The sequence below is a fragment of the Gigantopelta aegis genome, chromosome 2 (genome assembly GCF_016097555.1).
Source record: "Gigantopelta aegis isolate Gae_Host chromosome 2, Gae_host_genome, whole genome shotgun sequence".
In the NCBI taxonomy this organism is placed as follows: Eukaryota; Metazoa; Mollusca; class Gastropoda; order Neomphalida; family Peltospiridae; genus Gigantopelta; species Gigantopelta aegis.
Genome location: NC_054700.1, coordinates 31,461,992 through 31,482,904, shown reverse-complemented (window position 1 = coordinate 31,482,904; position 20,913 = coordinate 31,461,992). Strand labels below are relative to the sequence as shown.

The following is a 20,913-nucleotide window of genomic DNA, read 5'->3' as shown; positions in this document are numbered from 1 at the left end:
GAAGTGATCGTGGGATGAGCGATAGTATCGCGGGGGGGAGGATGGGGAGGGGTGCGGGTGGAGAGAGATATAGGATATTTTAGACCATCGCAAGGCCATTACAAACTGTGTGATGATTTCAAAATACCAAACTGGAATTCACGGTCATATGTTCCCCACCCCCCACCCCAGGCAATCAGATACGGTCAAACCAGCTCTAGCAATCACATGTAATACGCAATCATTTGTGTTCAAAGTCCTCATTTTCATTCTCCCAAATCAATTAATGTATATATTATATGATCTATAAACTAACTTAAGCAGCCACCTGTCGTAAAAGACCACATTTTAAAACTCCCTTTGCTGGCTACTTAAAACAGGTGTGTATTGTGTGGGCGTGCTCGCGAATATTTAGTTTTAAAGTGGCGAGTCTGCACTAAACGTTAGTGGAGGGCATACAATAGCAGGTAATAAAAAGAAGAGCTGCCCATAAATGAAAACCAGAGACGGTTTTAAGAGTGTCATACGAAGGATTATTTATTTCCTTCCGATGAGAAAATCGAACAGTATGGGCCAGCCAACCAGTTTAGCTTTCAGTGGTTTCTTGAGTTCAGTTGTGAGAATGTTTAATGTAAATCGCCAGCGTGATATAAGTAGTACGCTGTAAGATACAGTAAAATGTGCGTCCTTAGGGGTACCAGTCAGTGATGCAACGGTACGGAAGCCACCACTTCCGGGATCGGAAGACACGCTTAACTAGTAAGAGCTCGCACTGCCATGGCCCAGAATATCTGTAAAGATGCAGTGTGTAGCTATAGGCCACCAGCCAAGCTAAACGAATGTAAAAACCCACGTATTTATGTAAAGATGCAGTGTCTAGCTATAGGCCACCAACCAAGCTAAACAAATGTAAAAACTCACGTATTTATGTAAAGATGCAGTGTCTAGCTATAGACCACCAGCCAAGCTAAACGAATGTAAAAACCCACGTATTTATGCAAAGATGCAGTGTCTAGCTATAGGCCACCAACCAAGCTAAACAAATGTAAAAACCAGCCAAGCTAAACGAATGTAAAAACTCACGTATTTATCTAAAGATACAGTGTCTAGCTATAGGCCACCAGCCAAGCTAAACGAATGTCAAAACTCTATAATATCAGTGCCTTTATATTCTAGGTGTTTCTGGTCTATAATATCAGTGTCTTTATGTTCTAGGTGTTTCTTATCTATAATATCAGTGTCTTTATATTCTAGGTGTTTCTGATCTATAATATCAGTGCCTTTATATTCTAGGTCTTTCTTTATATTCTAGGTGTTTCTGATCTATAATATCAGTGACTTTATATTCTAGGTGTTTCTGATCTATAATATCAGTGTCTTTATATTCTAGGTGTTTCTGATCTTTAATATCAGTGTCTTTATATTCTAGGTGTTTCTGGTCTATAATATCAGTGTCTTTATATTATATGTGTTTCTGACCTATAATACCAGTGTCTTTATATTCTAGGCGTTTCTGACCTATACTATTAGTGCCGTTATATTCTAGGTGTTTCCGATCTATAATATCAGTGTCTTTATATTCTAGGCGTTTCTGATCAATAATAATAGTGTTTTTATGTTCTAGGTGTTTCTGATCTATAATATCATTCTACGAAACAATTTTGGTTTTGGGTTTTTAACCACAATCATGTGCATTGCTAACTGAAATTGATATAAATAATAGATTAATTTTCCAAATATCACGTTTAAAATATACAATATAATTCGTATAATATTTCATCCAGTTGCCCCTATCGAATATGGTGGGTGCTTCCTATAAAAGCAGTTTAGTCATCAACTCGGAAATACAGAACATTCCGGCAGCAGTGTTGTTGACTGACCCAGGGTTGGAATACTGATGGTGCCTAGCGTCACTGAGTCGGAGTTACGGCAGAATATAGAGCAGACGTTATTATTACGTCAAAATATGATTATGGTGACATAAATCTGCGACCGACATAACGATATATTTTTAGAAACGTTTTTACGACAAAATGATATATTTCTATTCGATATAATTAACCCAACATACTCTGAAAAGACATCACAGCATACTGTAAAAAGTAACTTTGTGACTTGAAACAAACATGAACAAAAATAAGGCCTATACAAGGTCGTAGCTAGGAATTTTTGTTGGGGGGGGGGGGGGGGGCAATTGAGTAGTTAATAGTCTAAAACTCCTTTTCTTTAAGTTTCTATAGTGCTTTCCGAATTTTTTGCCCCCCCCCCCCCCCTGCTAACTACGGCCCTGCTATAATGGTTTTAGGGTGAGGGTTTTCATATCCATTTTCAACAGACAGGAGAACACATACCACGGTGTTTGACATATTAGTCGTGACCTAATTATATATCTAAGAACTGATCTTTACAATGTTCACATCACGGGATAGGTCGACTACTGAGCAACTGCTACACGTGTATCTGTCCTGAAGGTTAGACATTCACCGCAGTTTTTTACAAACTTTTGCAAAGTTAAAGTTAAAAGTTTATTTTGTTTAACAACACTCATAGAACAATTGATTAACTAATTATCATTTGGTAATTCTGCAACGTAGTCCTCAGAGAAACCCTCTACATTTTTCCATTAACAGCAGGAATATTTCATATACATTTTCCACACAGACAGGACAGTATATACCACGGCATTTTAAAAGTAGGCCTACAGTTGACAGGGACAAAAAAAACTCATGTCCGTCGATGAGGTTCGATCGTACGACCCACCCACCCGAGGCGATTCGCTGGCTGAGAGACGAGTTGCTGGAAGCAGTAGCAAGAGTAGCCTACTACAAATCTGAACAATAAAACCGTATTCCATTATCAAAATCGTATTTCTGTACAAAGCAGTTAAAAGAACGATTGGTTCCCGACGTAGTCATTTGGTTTACCGCGAAGCGCATAAACAAGTTTAGCGGACGTTTTTCTGCTCGATCTGGCTGAAGTGTGCTCTAATATTCGCCCTTAGGAGGCCCGCCACTCCCCAAGATATAGGTGTGTGTGTGTGTGTGTGTGTGTGTGTGTGTGTGTGTGTGTGTGTGTCGAGGGGGGTGTATTCACTCGCATAACCATTAATATGTACGTGAGTGTTATGGTGTCGCGGTGTTGATATTGATATTGGAAGATATTGATCTACTTGGAATACAAGTCGACACTAACGAGCCCATCTCGCGGGTTTGTCTTACCGGGCGCATGTTTATTGACTGCCTCTCAAAGACATAATCGATACTATTAGAATCTATTAATCATCGTCAGTTCAGGTGCTAATTCATTTCCTGTCATTTTAACTTGATTTTGGTGCTTATATCCAATTAAGGTTCAAGTACGGTTTTCTTTGCACACATTTGGCGGCAGCACCTCATCTCCAATCATCCTCCTCTTCTCTCCGTCTCTCTCACTATTTGTCTCTCTCCTGTCTGTCTCTCTCCTGTCTGTCTGTCTCTTGTCTGTCTGTTTCTTGTCTGTCTGTCTGTCTGTCTGTCTGTCTGTCTGTCTGTCTCTCTCTCTCTCTCTCTCTCTCTCTCTCTCTCTCTCTCTCTCTCTCTCTCTCTCTCTCTCTCTCTCTCTCTCTCTCTCTCTCTCTCTCTGTCTGTCTGTCTCTCTGTCTGTCCCTATCTATTAGACACCATAATTACTTTTTTTTTAAAACGTAATGTTAGTCACTTCCCTTTTTGCAACTATGAGAAAACCAATCGAATCCCAGGTATCGGGGTGTTTGACTGGTAACAGACTTAAAATACGGAAATTACCGAGTTGGTCGTTACAGGTGGGATGTATACTAACACGTATTATTTACTCCTTGAATCATAATATATCGGTATACCAGTAATATCGCACATCCCTGCTAATCAGGCTCTGTTTATATTGACATTGCAGTGTGTATTTATTTGTACAATTGTCGGGAGTGGTGTGTTTCGGTAAACCAAAAAGGAAATATATATCCGATTCAAGATTGTCTGCCACATTATACATGTATATTATTTCCTCTGTTGGTGAAGTCTTAATTTTTAGTCTTAGCATGTCTTTCTCATTCCCTACCGATGATAGATTGCCTGCTCCGTGGCACTAACTAACGTTCATCTGTAGTTGTACCTTCTCCGTGGAACTAACCAACAGTGGTTCTGCTTTCTAAACACCACAATACCTAAGCTTGTCGGTAGATCTATCTTCTTTGCGGCACTTTACTAATGCTCGTCGGTAGTTTGCCGTCTCCAGGTCACTATCACTTTCAGTGGTTCTGCCTTCTCCATGTCACTAGATGACGCTACTCGGCACTACTAAGAACTACCGGCCTCGGTGGTGTCGTGGTTAAGCCATCGGACATAAAGCTGGTAGATGCAGTGTTCGCAGCCCGGCACCGGCTCCCACCATGGGCGAGTTTTAACGACTCAATGGGTAAAACCGCTACACCCTCTTCTCTCTCACTAATCATTAACCAACAAACTAACCCACTTTCCTGGACAGACAGCCAAAATAGCTGAGGTGTGTGTGTGTGTGTGTGTGTGTGTGTGCCCAGGCCAGCGTGCTTGAACCTTAATTGGATATAAGCACGATAATAAGTTGAAATGAAAATGATAAGAACTAGCTGGTGTGTGGAATGACCAGAAACAAAACTGGTACCTGTCGCTTGTTTGAGAGACGAGGACCAAGATGTGATATCTAAATTACTAGTTTAAAGGGACATTCCTGAGTTTGCTGCATTGTAAGATGTTTCCCACTAATAAAATATTTCTACGATTAAATTTACATATTAATTTTATATTTTCTTGTTTAGAATATCAGTGTCGGTATACTCAATGCGTTTCTGGTCGTCTTAATATTTGTAAGAAGCCCAAACTGGATTTTGGGAAATAAAATGAAAATTAACCTAGTACAAATATTAGAACGATCAGAAACACGTTTAATATACAGCCACTAAAATTCAAAACTAGAAAATATATTTAATATGTAAGTTTAATCGTTGAAACATTTTATTAGTTGATAACATCTTTAAAAATTGTAGCAAACTCAGGAATGTCCCTTTAAAATAGCAGTCATACTGTGGTAAGGAAACACGTAGAAACACACTCATTAAGACTCCTGTTTTCTTTGTCTTCGTGAACGCAAATCAACCTACCGTACCACATTCCATTTATACTTAATTAGTTTCGTGCGTATATCACGCTGTCATTGGCACACATCTCAGCTATATAGGCTGTGTTTCCAAGACTGGAATAGTGGTTACTGAGAAAGAAGTCGGTGTATTGGCCTTACTCCTACCCGTTGAGTCGTTCAACTTGCTCTGATAAGAGCCGGTACAGAGAGGCGAACTCAATACCTATCAGCCTTAAGTGATGGCTTAACCACTAAACCAGCAAAGCGGTTCATTTACCACATTTCAATCTCGCCTTATATACTCTCCCTCACCTCCCCTCCTCACCGACCCGTCTCAACTTCTCTGTATGTCTGTAATTGGAACCTGAATATCGAAGTCGGACAGATCGATTTTCTCGAAGAGTAATTACTTTTTGATAACCGTTCAAAATGTTGTACCTGTCAGGCTTTAACTGGAAACTCTTTTCTTTCTTTCTTTTTTTTTTTTTTTTTGGGGGGGGGAGAACATTCATTTGTAGAGCAGAAGAAAGGAATATGTTTCTAATGACACCCCAACATATTACTTAATCAACGGCAACTGGACGTCAACCATACGGTAAGACACTTGGTCTAGGTAAATGGAGAGAAGAAACCCATTGCCGCCTCGCAAGCTATTCCTTTGTATTAATGGCAAGCAATCTTTCATAAAAACAAACGGGACAGCACATACCTTGTTCTTTAATATACCAGCTTTCGCACGTCAGTTGAACGCTCTAATTACCAAGCTATATTTCGCTTCAGTTTTTGATTATATATACCTCAAATTTTCTGTATAACACATTGGCTTTTGAAGCAAGAAACTGACAGAACCGAAAATTGGTTTTATGAGCTAGAAATTGACTACCAGAAATTGAATTTACAAGTTAGAAATCGGCTGTACACGTTAAGATACTCGCAGGTTTTTGATATACCCGTCGTGGAGCAGTGGGTTACAGAATACTCAACCATTAGCTTGTCTAAAAATGTGACAATGTTTCTTCCATAAAAAAAATTAGAAACATTAATTTTCACTCTTTGTCGTATTATGTTCTATAAAACATTAATGTATAAAAACATTATATTTTTATATTAAGATAGCGATTTTGGTCGCTTGATTTAATAATTTAATTTTTCTCAGTGTTCACTCTGTTAGTGAGATGATTAAAACTGGATTGTTACTACTGTGCTATACAAAGATATACAAATTTGAATGTCATACAATTTCTTGAAAAGTCCTTTTTAATGTTCATGGTATGTGCAGAGCACTAAATACATTAAAAAGCATTAAACTGTGTAGCTGTAGTTGTCTTTCACCACTTGTCCTCTTCAAAACTGATGCATTCTAATAATAATTTAATCACTACAGTTGTCGCTTTAAATATTAACCAAGTTATGTTTAAAATAATTATCTAATGGTAGTAACATACTGCAATTATTTCACAGTAGTATATATTAGACTTATCCAACGGTATTAGATATATACTGTAGTTAACAACTCACGTATTGTCCGCACACTGGCCAGCGGTGACGCTCAGAAGTAGGACCCAAACACACAACTTGTCCATGGCACTTTGGAACAATGACTGGCTACACACACGACGCATTTACTGCTTTAACAAGCAAACCGCATTACTCATCGATTTCGACAAAATCAATGCGCCCAGTTAAATAGACGCCCTTGACGACTGAATCCATTCAAATTAATTAGACATGCCCTGATGCCACGTGCTGTGCAGTGAAGGCATGTAGTGACGTAATGGGCTTTAGTGTGTTCACAATTAATGTCATCGTTAACTTATTAATGGAAAAACAAATGTGGAATAACACAAATTAACTTCTCTTGCAAAATTGTTGCCATTTTGGTTTAGAAAAATACTTCTTAAAGGAATTGTTCCAAGGCTACTGTCATTGTGAGATGTTTTGGACTAAAACAATCTTTTAACGATTGAAATTCCAAATTAAATATTGTTTCTTGTTTATAATATCAGTATTTGTATATCCAATATGTTTCTGAGACCATATTTACAAAACTCTCTTAAGCTCTCCTAAACAACAGCACATCGTCCTTTCGAGTATTTTTGCAATGCACTGCTATTCGCAAAGTTACCAGAGTTTACTGAATTTGACCACAGGTCGTGCTCATATGTTTGTAAGTAGCTCAAACTGGATTAGGTCTCCCAATAATTTTGTACGCACGAAAAACATATTGGGAAATAAAATGAAGTTTGCTTTAGACCAAATATGAGGACGATCAGATTTTCATTTGATGTACAACCACTGATATTTTATGAAGTTAATTAATTAATTAATTAATTAATAATGAACAAACAAACAAATAAATAAATAAATAAATAACAAACAACCCAATAATTGTTTTGAATAATCATTTCCTCGTGTACGTGTACAGTTGTTGTTGTTGTTGTTGTTGTTGTTTTCATTGGGGCCAAGGCGACACTCTAACTCTGACATTAAAAGTTGTTGGACAATGAAAATCGGTGCACCATGTTGAAACACTCAGAAATTGTTTCAGTATGTCGATGTTATGTTCTTTGCTACATTGCATCTATCGGAAACCCAGATCGTATGTTGCTCTCAAATACTTCATCATAGCTAAGTGTCGTACACGAGTATTTGCAGATGCGCAGCAGTAGGCGAGCGATAAAAACAAGACTTTCTTTATTGGGGGAAGGGACGTAGCCCAGTGGTAAAGCGATCGCAAGGTTTGGGATCGATCCTCGTCGGTGGGCCCATTGGGCTATTTCTCACCCTAGCCAGTGCACCACGACTGGTATGTCAAAGGCCGTGGTATGTGTTATCCTGTCTGTGGGGTGAAGCATATAAAAGATACCTTGCTGTTAATCGAAAACAGTAGTCCATGAAGTGGCGACAGCGGGTTTCCTCTCTATATCGATCGATATAGTCAGTGGGCCCATTGGCCTATTTCTCGTTCTAGCCAGTGCACCACGACTGGTATATCAAAGGCCGTATGTGTATGTGCTACCCTGTCTGTGGGATAGTGGATATAAAAGATCCATTGCTACTAAATGAATGAATGAATGTTTAACGACACCCCAGCACGAAAAATACATCGGCTATTGGGTGTCAAACTATGGTAATGCAAATAAATAAAATGATGATCAACATCAATATAAAAATTCAAGGTTTAAACAAACACAGTGTAAAGAACTGTGCAAAAATACAAATACAAATATCAAAGAATTTTACGGACACCGAATTTTACTCTAAACTTCAATGTGTGCTGTATTGGCCAATCTCAAAGAGAATGTTACACCCCTGCACCACGGTGAGGTTACAGCACGCGCAGGGGCCTTGCTACTAATGAAACAATTTAGCAGATTTCCTCTCTAAGACTATATGTCAAAATTATTTTATGTTTGCCATCCAACAGCCGATGATTAACATATCAATGTGTTCTAGTGGTGTCGTTAAACAAAACAATTCGCATTTAAAACCATCTAAAGATGAACATTGCACTTGTGCCTAGGCCCATATATTACAACAGGTAGTTTAGTATTACAGTAGGTTTTATGACCACCAAAAATCTTGAAGGACGATTAGGGTCAGAAGTGAAATTTGAAAGTTGACGGTTTTTTAAATCAGTAAATCGCAAATTCAAACAATAAAAATGACTAAAAACAAAACAATAACAACTGTGTGGTTAACAAAATGAAAACGATTGACAGAAATAATGTTCTACGGTGATTAATGGACCTTCCTGTAAATTGTCAAAATCGAGAATGACACCCCACGCACGTGTACGGGGCAACTGCGTGATGCACGTGCAAACTATGGAATGTGCTTTGGTGTGTTGATAAACTGACCTGAACGTTCTTTACTAGGATGGCTGTGGTCAAAACGTATGTTCGGTCCAATATTTGATATTAACATTAATATTTCACGGTCCCCTACTTTTTTTGAAGAGTATATATTTGGTTTTGTATGATTATAATTACATGAAGTTTAAAAACATTTGTTATACCTAAAATTATAAACATAAATAATCTTTAAAACAACTGAAAATTGTTACTTTTCAAAAACTCAATAAATGATATTTTGTTCTCCAGATGCTAAGAAATCGCATTTGAAGCGATAATTTTTTTTTTTTTAATAATAATAATAATAATAAAAAATAAAACTCTTGGGCCCTTGAAAACCTCTAATACACCTTGTGCCCCTCATTGCAGATATCGTTCCTACGGCCCTGTATCCTATTGTGGACAAACACTCCCTTTATTTCAGTGATTTGTCCGAGTTCACGCTGTTCAGTCTGGTGATGAATTGTTAGAACTCGTGTACCAGTTCGTCTCATCTCACACACCGGCGGCGACTGGACGGCTCCGTATGTAGCCCTCCTTGTCCGGTGACCTAAAATACTCACTACCGCTTTGTGGTCATCACCCTGAATCCTGGTCAAGACGGAGTAAACTTTGTTTTGTTTAACGACACCACTAGATCACCTTGATTGTATTAATCATCGGCTACTGGAAAGAAAGAAAGAAAGAAAGAAATGTTTTATTTAACGACGCACTCAACACATTTTATTTACGGTTATATGGCGTCAGACATATGATTAAGGACCACACAGATTTTGAGAGGAAACCCGCTGTCGCCACTACATGGGCTACTCTTCCGATTAGCAGCAAGGGATCTTTTATTTGCGCTTCCCACAGGCAGGATAGCACAAACCATGGCCTGTGTTGAACCAGTTATGGATCACTGGTCGGTGCAAGTGGTTTACACCTACCCATTGAGCCTTGCGGAGCACTCACTCAGGGTTTGGAGTCGGTATCTGGATTAAAAATCCCATGCCTCGACTGGGATTCGAACCCAGTACCTACCAGCCTGTAGACCGATGGCCTAACCACGACGCCACCGAGGCCGGTCGGCTACTGGATGTCAGTTATGACATTATAGTCCTAGACTCGGTTATTTAGAGGAAAACAACTACATGTTTCCATTAGCAGCACTTAATGGATCTTTTATGTGCACTTTCTCACTGACAGGGAAGCACATACCACTGTCTTTGATATACCAGTCGTGTGGCACTGGTTGGGATGGGACAAAACTGTTCATGATGATGACGTAAAGAATTCGGCTAAGACGTCGAACCGTTAAAATAGAACAAATCTTAATAAAAATCGTACCTCTGCACAAGTTAAGACAAAAGTGACATTTTGACATGGTGGTGACCGCTATGACGAAACACTGTCATGTGCTTTGTTAATAGGTGGACTGCCACTCCCATGACGATACATCATTCCGGTTTGTATGCAGAGGACTGCCACTCTCAGGAAAATACGTCATTTCTGATCTGTATGCAAGATGACTGCCACTCCAAGGACGATACGTCATTTCATATCTGTATGCAGAGGAATGCCACTCCCAGGACGACACATCATTCCAGATCTGTATGTAGGAGGACTGCCACTCCCAGGACGATACGTCATTCCTGATATGTATGCAGGAATACTGCCACTCCCAGGACGAATCATCATTCTTGATCTGCGTGTAGGAGGACTGACACTCACGATAATACGTCATTTTTGATATGTATGCAGGACTGCCACTCACAGAACGATACGTAATTCCTGATCTGTATGTAGGACTGCCACTTCCATAACGATACATCATTCCTGGTCTGTGTGCAAGAGGACTGCCACTCCCAGGACGATACGTCATTCCTGGTCTGAGTGCAGGAGGACTGCCACTCCCAGGACGATACGTCATTCCTGGTATGTGTGCAAGAGGACTGCCACTCCCAGGACGATACATCATTCCTGGTCTGTGTGCAAGAGGACTGCCACTTCCAGAACGATACATCATTCCTGGTCTGTGTGCAGGAGGACTGCCACTCTAATCATTATATATTTGTCTTGAACAGATCTAGACACTATAGATAAGTAGTGCGTGTGCCCAGGGCAGCGTACTTGAAACTTAAGTGGATAACTAGTTTGTTGCACTGGAACTTGATTTCACAATTTGCTCAAATCATAATGGAATAATTTATATTGTGATATACTGAGTTAAAGTATTAATACTAGTAATTAAATTGAATTAACAACTAATTCAATATATCAATGAAATGCAACGTACAAATGTTATAGTTATTGTAGGACAACCTTGCTTAGGCAACCAACTCTGCTAAGAGTTAAGAATTTGTTTTGTTTAACGACACCACTAGAGCACATTGATTTATTAATCATCGGCTATTGGATGTCAACCATTTGGTAATGTTTACGTGTTTAACGACAACACTAGAGCACATTTTGACATGTAATTTCTGGCGCTAGAACGAATACTACTGTCGTTCTACATGCAGGACGTTATGCAGGGTATATAGACTAGCTAGCGAAGTTTCTAGGAGACATATTGCACCGGAAATACAAAATATCCCCGACCCCCTACCCCTCACACACACACACCCCACCCCACCCCCGTATACGCATCTGCATCAACCTGTATGTATTCAAACTATAGTATTGCACCGATTTGAAGTGTATTTCGTAATCTGGAGTGTTTACCGGGTGAACAATAAAAATAACAGAGGCCTGATTGTATAGATGAAAACCACGGATATGTGTGGGATATTAAGAACGTGTTTCAAGGTGAACGTATTGTAACAATTTATTTCTCTACCGGTTTCACACAATACGGTGACATAACATGATACGTAATGCATCCGTTTGAACAAACCACCCCTCAGAATCGTACGTTTCCGGACCTTCCCACTTCCCATACATATCTATATCTATATATATATATAATATATATATACACACATACATACAGCTATCTTTTGCACCAGCTTGACCGTCCGAACATTTCAGTACATTTAGGCCAGCTGTTTCATGCATAAGCGTATGAGGCGGTGAGTGGGGTGGGGCGTCAACTGCCCTGGAGTATTAGAGCAAATCCTCAAATTCGGGCAAAAACGATAAAGATATTCGGGCAAAAACGATAAAAATATTCGGGCAAATGTGGTAACCTGAGACCTTTTTAGCATGTATTTCCATCATTCTATCCGCAAAATTAGTAGTAATCCATGTAAAAATGCATGGTGATTCGTTTGCAACCCAAAATAGCTGTTGAGCAGTAATGCTAATAATTATGAATACATTTTTGTTGTTATCCAGATTCGGGCAATTTCGTTTAATTCGGGCAAAAATCCCCCCTACTACATGTACATAAATGGGAGCCTGTACGCCTATGGTTTCATGTGGTTAATATCTCATATGGTTGACAGCAACAGTTAATTTTACGCCAGCTGTTCAACCAGTAGATCGAGAGTTCTCTCCAATAAGGTACCGAGTCCTATCCAGAGTGAGGTTTGACGACTCAATGGGTAAGTGAAAGGCCACTACACACTATTCTCTCTCACTAACCACTAACCCACTGTCTTGAACAGACAGCCCAGATGGCTGAGGTGTGTGCCCAGGACAGCGTGCTTGAACCTTAATTGGATATAAGTACGAAAATAAGTTGAAATGAATGAATGAATGAATGAATGAACGAGGACACTCGAAACTTCGCTCGCCAGTCTAGACTCACCCCTACACAATCTCCTGCAAAGAAAGAAAGAACTGTTTTATTTAACGACGCACTCAACACATTTTATTTACGGTTATATGGCGTCAGACATATGGTTAAGGACCACACAGATTTTGAGAGGAAACCCGCTGTCGCCACTACATGGGCTACTCTTCCGATTAGCAGCAAGGGATCTTTTATTTGCGCTTCCCACCGGCAGGATAGCACAAACCATGGCCTTTGTTGAACCAGTTATGGATCACTGGTCGGTGCAAGTGGTTTACACCTACCCATTGAGCCTTGCGGAGCACTCACTCAGGGTTTGGAGTCGATATCTGGATTAAAAATCCCATGCCTCGACTGGGATCCGAACCCAGTACCTACCAGCCTGTAGACCGATGGCCTGCCACGACGCCACCGAGGCTGGTAAAATCTCCTGCAAATGCGCCTGCATTCAGAAACTAGCTATATAGTCTATATTGTATTGTACCTTAAAATTCAAGCTACATTTAATGACGTGACAGTTACGCACGCATTTCTTTTTATAGGGGCGGGGCATAGCCCAGTGGTAAAGCGCTCGCTTGATGCGCGGTCGGTTTAGGATCAATCCCCGTCGGTGGCCCCATTGGTGTAGCAAATGCCGTGATATGTACTATCCTGTCTGTGGGATGGTGCCCATAAAAGATCACTTGCTGCTAATAAAAGAGTAGCCCATGAAGTGGCGACAGCGGGTTTCCTCACTTTATATCTGTGTGGTCCTTAACCATATGTCTGATGCCATATAACCGTAAATAAAAATGTGTTGAGTGCGTCGTTAAATAAAGCATTTCCTTCTTTTTATATTAAAAATCTCCTGTTACTTTAATATAGTGATAACTGATGCCTCAGTTAAATCCAGTATCCTATTTCACTGTGAAAGTCACGAGTTTTATTTTTTATTTTAGCACATGCTAAACCTTTTTGTTTGTGTGATGCGAGTGAATGCAACGCTCACCAATTACGTAACGAAATGGAATTGTATTGGTTTTAACATAACAAAATACGTTATTCCTGAGCAATACTTTGCATTCTGTCCATTTTCACCCCCCCCCCCCCCCCCCCCAAATCAGGCGTGTTATCTATCTATCTATCTAATTTCTTTTTGACCGCTCGATCTAATCTAGCGACCAAATTTAATGAGTAGAAGTTTCTTTATTAATTATATTAATTAGAGATGCGCATCAAAATTTTAAATGCCCACTATTTAATTTTTGGATGTAAATTTCAAAATTATCCCCTTAATGTTTTTCTGTCCCGGAGCAAGCCCCTGACTATCCAAAGACAGGCCCCGGGACGGACATGCTCGAAACTCTAGTGGTATATGAACATGTTAAAATTATTCGCACTCGCACTCGGGCAAAAGCGATGGAGATGGCAAAATTATCTGGTCTGACAACTTTGCACCGTGTATTTCCATCATTGTTTTCATTATGTTAGTTGTAATCCGTGTAAAATGCGTGGTGAAACCCTATATAGCTGTTTGGCAATAAATGCAATTATACGAATAAATAAATTATCCAGTTTCGTACACTTTCGTTTAAAGGGACATTCCCGAGTTTGCTGCATTGTAAAATGTTTCCGACTAATAAAATATTTCTACGATTAAACTTACATATTAAATATATTTTCTTGTTTAGAATATTAGTGTCTGTATATTCAGTGTGTTTCTGGTCGTCTTAATATTTGTAAGAAGCCCAAACTGGATTTTGTTTTCAAATAATTTCAGGAAATATTTTTTAGGAAATATAATGAAAATTAACCTAGTATAAATATTAGAACGATCAGAAACACGTTTAATATACAGCCACTGATATTCTAAACAAGAAAATATATTTAATATGTAAGTTTAATCGTAGAAATATTTTATTAGTCGATAACATCTTAAAACAGTGCAGCAAACTCAGGAATGTCCCTTTAAGTCGGGCACGATAAGCCTTTCTAGAGGGTTTTTGCAGGATAAAACTTGGTCGACTGGCTTTTTTAAAAAGTGATTAGCATCTTAATTAATAATTACTTAAAGTTAATAAAAGTTATTACTATTTCTGAACTTTGTCTCACATGCGCACGCAGATGTCAATGACATACGGAACTACGTAGGCCTAATCAACGAAATGGTCCGACAAGATAGACAAGTGTAGTGCTCCAGTTCAGAGAAGGAAACATTCCAAGAATAGGAAGAATGTCAGCCACCACACCACGGATGAAAGAGTTGATGAAGAAAAAGAACGAGTTAGAATCCAGCATTAAGGAACTGCACGAGTTACTTGACTCGGTGGGAAGAATATACTATTAAATGTATTTTAAGGGGGTTTATTTTATATAGTTGTCATTATGAGTTATTGCTTACAGTCAGACATTCTCACGAGCTTCTGATATTAATAATTTTGTAGTGTCATGATTGTTATTAAAGATAATATAACTGTCATTAAAATACTTGAAAAAGAGGGCAATATTTTAATAGTGCTTTTGCATTGCTGTGACTAGCTGTATTTTAAGGAGACCAGTTTCGGTGAGCATAAACATTCGGTTGAATTCTAAAGTAGGGACTGCGGACACTTTTTAAATATGATAAGAATGATATTGATTGTTTGTTATACTGAAGAAATACCTTTAAAAGAATAAAAAAAATTCAAGAAAAAACAAATTCAATTAGCCCTGACCCCCCCCCCAAAAAAAAAAAATATAATAATTGTAATCAAGGTAGGTAACTCCGTTTTGCCAAAAAAAGTAAAAACCCAAAAAGTTTGGCACACTCACAATTGTAGGAATGTATTCATTATTTTCAAATAAAATACCTTCAGTATCATTAATATAATCAGTATAATCAACTGATTGGTCATTATAATACCCATCCACCCCAAAAAGGGTTCAACATAAGAAAACGGCCATTTTTGTTGCATAAGCATATATCGTACAACTTGGTCTGGTTGCATCTCTCCCAGTGATCGAATGCCTCGAAAAATTCAACACAGTGCTACAAGGGGCAGAGACAACTGTTGATGGGATGCTAGCTGCTGCATCTGTTGTTAGCAAGAACCTTCTGTTATATCGGCGCGACATAAACATGGAGTTCCACGCGATTTTTGATACGGCAACTGACAAAATTCGAGAACTGAACATTGAGCCAATCTCCTTGCCGCGCACTCGGAAAATTCCACGATGATACAATGACGGTGAAAAATCCCACACGCACACCAGCTCAGAGGAGTTCTTCCGTGTGCAGTATGTGGCGGCAGTTGACAGTGCTGTTGCTAACATTGATGCCTTCTTCACCTCTACGGACTTGACCTCATACAAGCAGTTGTCCGACATGCTCACCACCGGTGTCGTAGACGAAGACGTCGTTTCTCGCTACCCCGAACTGTCTGAATCACTGCAGCAGGAGCTGACATTCTTCTGCCGACAGTACGAGCACTCCAGCGTGGACAATGTGCGCATCACATTTCGCAGTATTGTACCAGAAGTTAGAAAGTTGTTTCCGCAAGTGTCAACCCTACTACGTCTCCTTCTGGTATCGCCTGCAAGTTCGTGCTCTGCCGAGCGTTCATTCAGCGCCCTTCGCAGGGTGAAAACGTGGCTCCGGAGCACTATGACCCAGCAGCGTCTCAACCACGTGATGGTCTGTCATGTGCACAGAAATCGTCTTGCCGAGTGCACTGCACGAGATATCGCAATTGAATTTGTCGATGGATCGAGCGATACACGGCGTAGTGTTTTTGGGAAATTTTAGACCATTAAAGACTTGTTGGAATACCATCAGTGGCACCATTGTTTTTATTCATGTTCATTATTTGTACTTGAATTAAGAAATTTGACCAATAAAGTTATGTTGTATCTATATACCATTTGTTCAGTTTAGTCACAATAATTAAGGCGAAAAATATTTTGTCAGAAAGCAGCTCGGCTAGCCAGCAGAAAACACCTCAGAACAGCCATAGAAGGGGTCAATTTTCCAAAACATTTTGGGGGAGGGCCCCCAGACCCCCCCGCCACGGGCTTCGCGCTCGTGGTGTCGGGCTTCGCCAGACACCTCGACCCCCCCCCCCCCTGCAAAAAAATATAAATATATGTATATGTATCAGTCCCCCCCCACTTTTAAAACTGGATCGACGCCTATGTCATGTGCTACATGTAACTCCTAATTCGTTACCCGCATTATCACAGCATTCAATTGTACAGAGTAAAGAGCGTCAGTCGGCCATGGAAAAAGTGATATACAGGTCAATGGTCAATATGTAAGAGGACAAAATGTGTACCATTAATGTTGTATCTCTGTCAAAATGTCAACTTGTGTGTGTGTGTGTTATATATGAGAGATAGAGAGAAGAGAGACAGTGAAAGGGGGAGAGAGGAAAAGAAGGACAGAGCAAGAGAGATAACAGATGTATGTGTTAGGTTTTGGGAAATTGAGTTTCTTCATAATTACAAAATTTGGAATAATTAGAGAATGCTTCATTGTTGTTTGTATGGCTTATTAGCCAGCCTGTCTTTGATTTTTTAAAAATAAGTTAGTGGCATTAAAAAAACAAAATTACATCACCCATGCTGTGTTATTGAGACAATTATATACACATTTAGTGCAGTCAAAGGTGTGCAAACAGTGGTTTAATTGGTGAAACGAAAAGTCGTAGAATACATGGTTAGGATTTTAAAAAGGTTTTTTTAACACATTAAGTATAATGTCAAAGTTGACATTTTTACCTGGGTACCACTTTAATTGATTACAGCCAGTGCTCCACAACTGGTGTAACAAAGGCTGTGGTGTGTATTATCCTGTCGGTGGGATGGTGCATATAAAAGATCCCTTGATGCTAATCGAAAAAGAATAGCCCATGAAGTGGTGACAGCGGGTTTCCTCTCACAATATCTGTGTGGTTCTTAACCATATGTCTGACGCCATATAACCGTAAATAAAATGTGTTGAGTGTGTCGTTAAATAAAACATTTCCTTCCATCCTTCCACTTTAATGGTTGATATTTTGACTTGACATTTTTTCCAGTGACATTTTGTCCTACATCCGTTAATTATAAAGATGTGGTTATAGGGATTATTTGTATGTGATTCCCTAACAACAGATGTGTCAGGGCCACAATAAATGTATTCATAATAACAAATCATTGAAAATGTAAACAAATATCCGTCATCTTGGATTGTAGTAAACAGACAAACAGGAAGATGTTGTTAACGGGCGATCACAGTTATACAATAAATCAAAACATCTAAATTTTGTCTTGTACTGCAAGAGTAATAAATTAAATATAATTACCTCACAAAAATAAATACTTGCAATAACGACAACACTATTTTTCAATAATTAAATGCGATATCGCTACTTTTTCACTTTGCCACTGAATAAAACGTAAAGTGGCAAGTAAAACGAGTTCTATATTTGTTATAAAGTTTTATCAATGTATTTTATACCTGTTACAAGTACTGGTATTCTTCCAATATTAAACAATAAATGTTTTATAGACGTTAACTAACATGTGCTTTTCAAAACTTGCATTCAGCAATGGTGTAACGGAAGTGAGTGGCGCTACCAGTCTTCCAGTGCGGTCTCTGTCTAAAGCATATCATTGACATTATCAATATTTATAAACAGACAGTTCTTATCCAAATAGTTACCTTTTTCATTAGTATTTCTACACTTCAAATGAGCACTAAACTGGCCACTATGTAGCAAAATGTACAGCATGCGAGTCAAAAACGGCAACATGCTTCAACCATAAATATTGTTTATGTAACATGTTTCGGTGAGTGAAACCTTACAGCCAAAACTTTCCACCATAAAACTTTTCAGTGTTTTATCAAAACATGTATATGTTGTTCAACAAAACGTATTTATAAAAATTATTTTAAATATTTTAAGGCAAAGTACCAGTACTTGTTGGATAAGAAAAACAAATTAGGTTAAAGGTAGCACTAAACCAAATAATTTCTGGCTGGGTCGAAGTTCGATATGCACCAAACGTTTGATAGAGAAGTTAACACCACAAGTCCTGTGGTTGGTTATAAATGTGAGTGTGTTGTAAAAAAAAATTAGTTTCATCTGGGCTAAAAATGTATGCAATTTATTTCATCTAGTACCACTGTGTCAAGTAGCCTTGTGCTTGGAACATGTATGGGGTACCTTTAAAATAAAAAGTACTCAAATTTTATGCGAAAAAAATCTTGTTATATCGAAAATGAGTCATGAAAGGTACCATTTTCTTCAGTTAATACTTTGAGGTAATGATTGTAGTACTGATATTTATGGGTCATAGTTTGGTTTATATATTGCATATAGTCATTGAGTGTTTTTAAACACAAACGTTAACATGGTCGTTTATGGGATTTTATTTGGCGTAGTCGTACCTAAAACGAGAGCTGCACCGATTCACCCTGTAATTCTCTGTTGTACATACTAGTATTTATTATTCCATACCCCCAAAAACAAATATTTGAGGGGGATTTTGTTTATTTTTATAAGTAAAAGTTTGGTAATAATGATAACAGGGATCATGTTAGGGGGTAATGTGGGCAAAATTATTGTTGCTCTATGCCACTCAACTATATGTACATTGTAAATGAGTGAAATCCACTTCACCTTCGATTTTATGGGATTTGGGGGGTGGGGGGGTGGGGGTGGAATGAGAATTCTAGAAGCCTTGTCTTGAATTTGAGATCTGTTATTTCAGCCTGATACTCTAAAGCACATTTCTTAATACCTTTTTCTAAAGACTTTCCACCCCCATCCATCCCTGTACGGTATATATTTAGTTTTTACAGGCTGTATAATCTGTTTTCAGCAAAAAGGTGTTGGAACAGATGGGATTCTGGTTGACAATGAGGACTTCCCGCGAGCGGACATAGACGTGTATTCTGTCAGACATGCTCGTCGTCAGCTGGCATGTAAGAATTTTAATTAGATTACATTAAAAATCCAGGCCTTGTGTTTCAAGGTTGGCTATTTGCCACATCCACCAATGCCTGGTGTGTGCTTGATTCTTTATTGGATATCAATTTACAATGAATTGGGGTGAAAGATATTTTACTAGCGATCATTGTCTTTCAATACATAAACCAACTAGTGTATACATGTATGTCAAAGCCCACAGTATATGCTGTCCTGTTTATGGGTAGATGCTTTGCTGCCAATTGGTTGGAATATCTTATATGGCAGCAGCAAGTTCTCTCACCTTCCATCCTTCTCTCCCTTCCCTCTCCCTTCTTCCCCCTCTGTCTCTCTCCATCCCTCTCCAACTACCTATTTACCTACCTACATAAACGAGTGTCAAAAAATACAAAAACATGTTGAGACTCCAAAGAGCCAAGGTTTAAAATGTGCTGAGGTGTTGTTAACCGTATAGTTCTTTCCTTTTTGACTGCGCGTACCTGTAGGTTTTCAGAATGACCACAAGGACGTGATGTTGGAGATCGAGAACGAGCTGTATCGTATCCACGCGGCGGCCAGACAGCAGCGCGGTGGTGAGGAGTCCATGGACACGCAGCCCCCTCCCAGCGGTGGTTCAAAACAACGCCTTCCCTTCGCAGTCATTGACAGAGTGGAACCAGGCTCTCCAGCACAGCAGAGTGTGAGTTCAGGGACATACCTAGTAGGGGTGATGGAGGGGTGGGGGTGGTCCGAAACAACGCCTTCCCTTCGCAGTGATCGACAGAGTGGAACCAGGGTCTCCAGCACAGCAAAATGTGAGTTCAGGGACATACCTAGTGGGGGTGATGGGGGTTGGGGGTGGTCCGAAACAACGCCTTCCCTTCGTGACAGAGTTGAACCAGGGTCTCCCGCACAGCAGAGTGTGAGTACGGGGACATACCTAGTGGGGGTGATATGGGGGAGGGGGGGGGGTGTTTCGAAACAACGCCTTTCCAGCACAGCAGAGTGTGAGTTCAGAGACATACCTAGTGGGGGGGATGGGTAGTCCGAAACAACGCCTTCCCTTAGCAGTGATCGACAGAGTGGAACCAGGGTCTCCAGCACAGCAGAGTGTGAGTTCAGGGACATACCTAGTGGGGGTGATGGGGTGGTCAGAAACAATGCGTCCCCTTCGCAGTGATCAACAGGGTGGAGTCTGGGTCTACAGCACAGTAGAATATGTGAGTAAAGGGAAATACCTAGTGGGAGTAATTGGGGGTGGGTGGGTAGTGAGAAACAATGCGTCCCCTACACACAGTAATCAACAGAGTGGTGTCTGGGTCTCCAG

General features: G+C 39.5%; 2 protein-coding genes across 2 annotated transcripts in view; one reads left to right on the top strand and one right to left on the bottom strand.

The window, feature by feature from the left end:
- LOC121388191 (pregnancy zone protein-like) overlaps nt 1-6,689 on the bottom strand; it is a 94,877-nt gene extending 88,188 nt beyond the window's left edge. Inside the window, exon 1 of the mRNA XM_041519462.1 lies at nt 6,625-6,689. Coding sequence (XP_041375396.1) covers nt 6,625-6,689 — 65 coding nt within the window. The remainder of the gene's footprint in view (nt 1-6,624) is intronic.
- Nucleotides 6,690-14,842: 8,153 nt separating this feature from the next.
- The window catches only part of LOC121377718 (26S proteasome non-ATPase regulatory subunit 9-like), a 9,587-nt gene continuing 3,516 nt past the window's right edge, over nt 14,843-20,913 (top strand). The window contains exons 1-3 of the mRNA XM_041505807.1: nt 14,843-14,983; nt 19,501-19,603; nt 20,093-20,286. Coding sequence (XP_041361741.1) covers nt 14,891-14,983; nt 19,501-19,603; nt 20,093-20,286 — 390 coding nt within the window. The 5' untranslated portion in view covers nt 14,843-14,890. The remainder of the gene's footprint in view (nt 14,984-19,500; nt 19,604-20,092; nt 20,287-20,913) is intronic.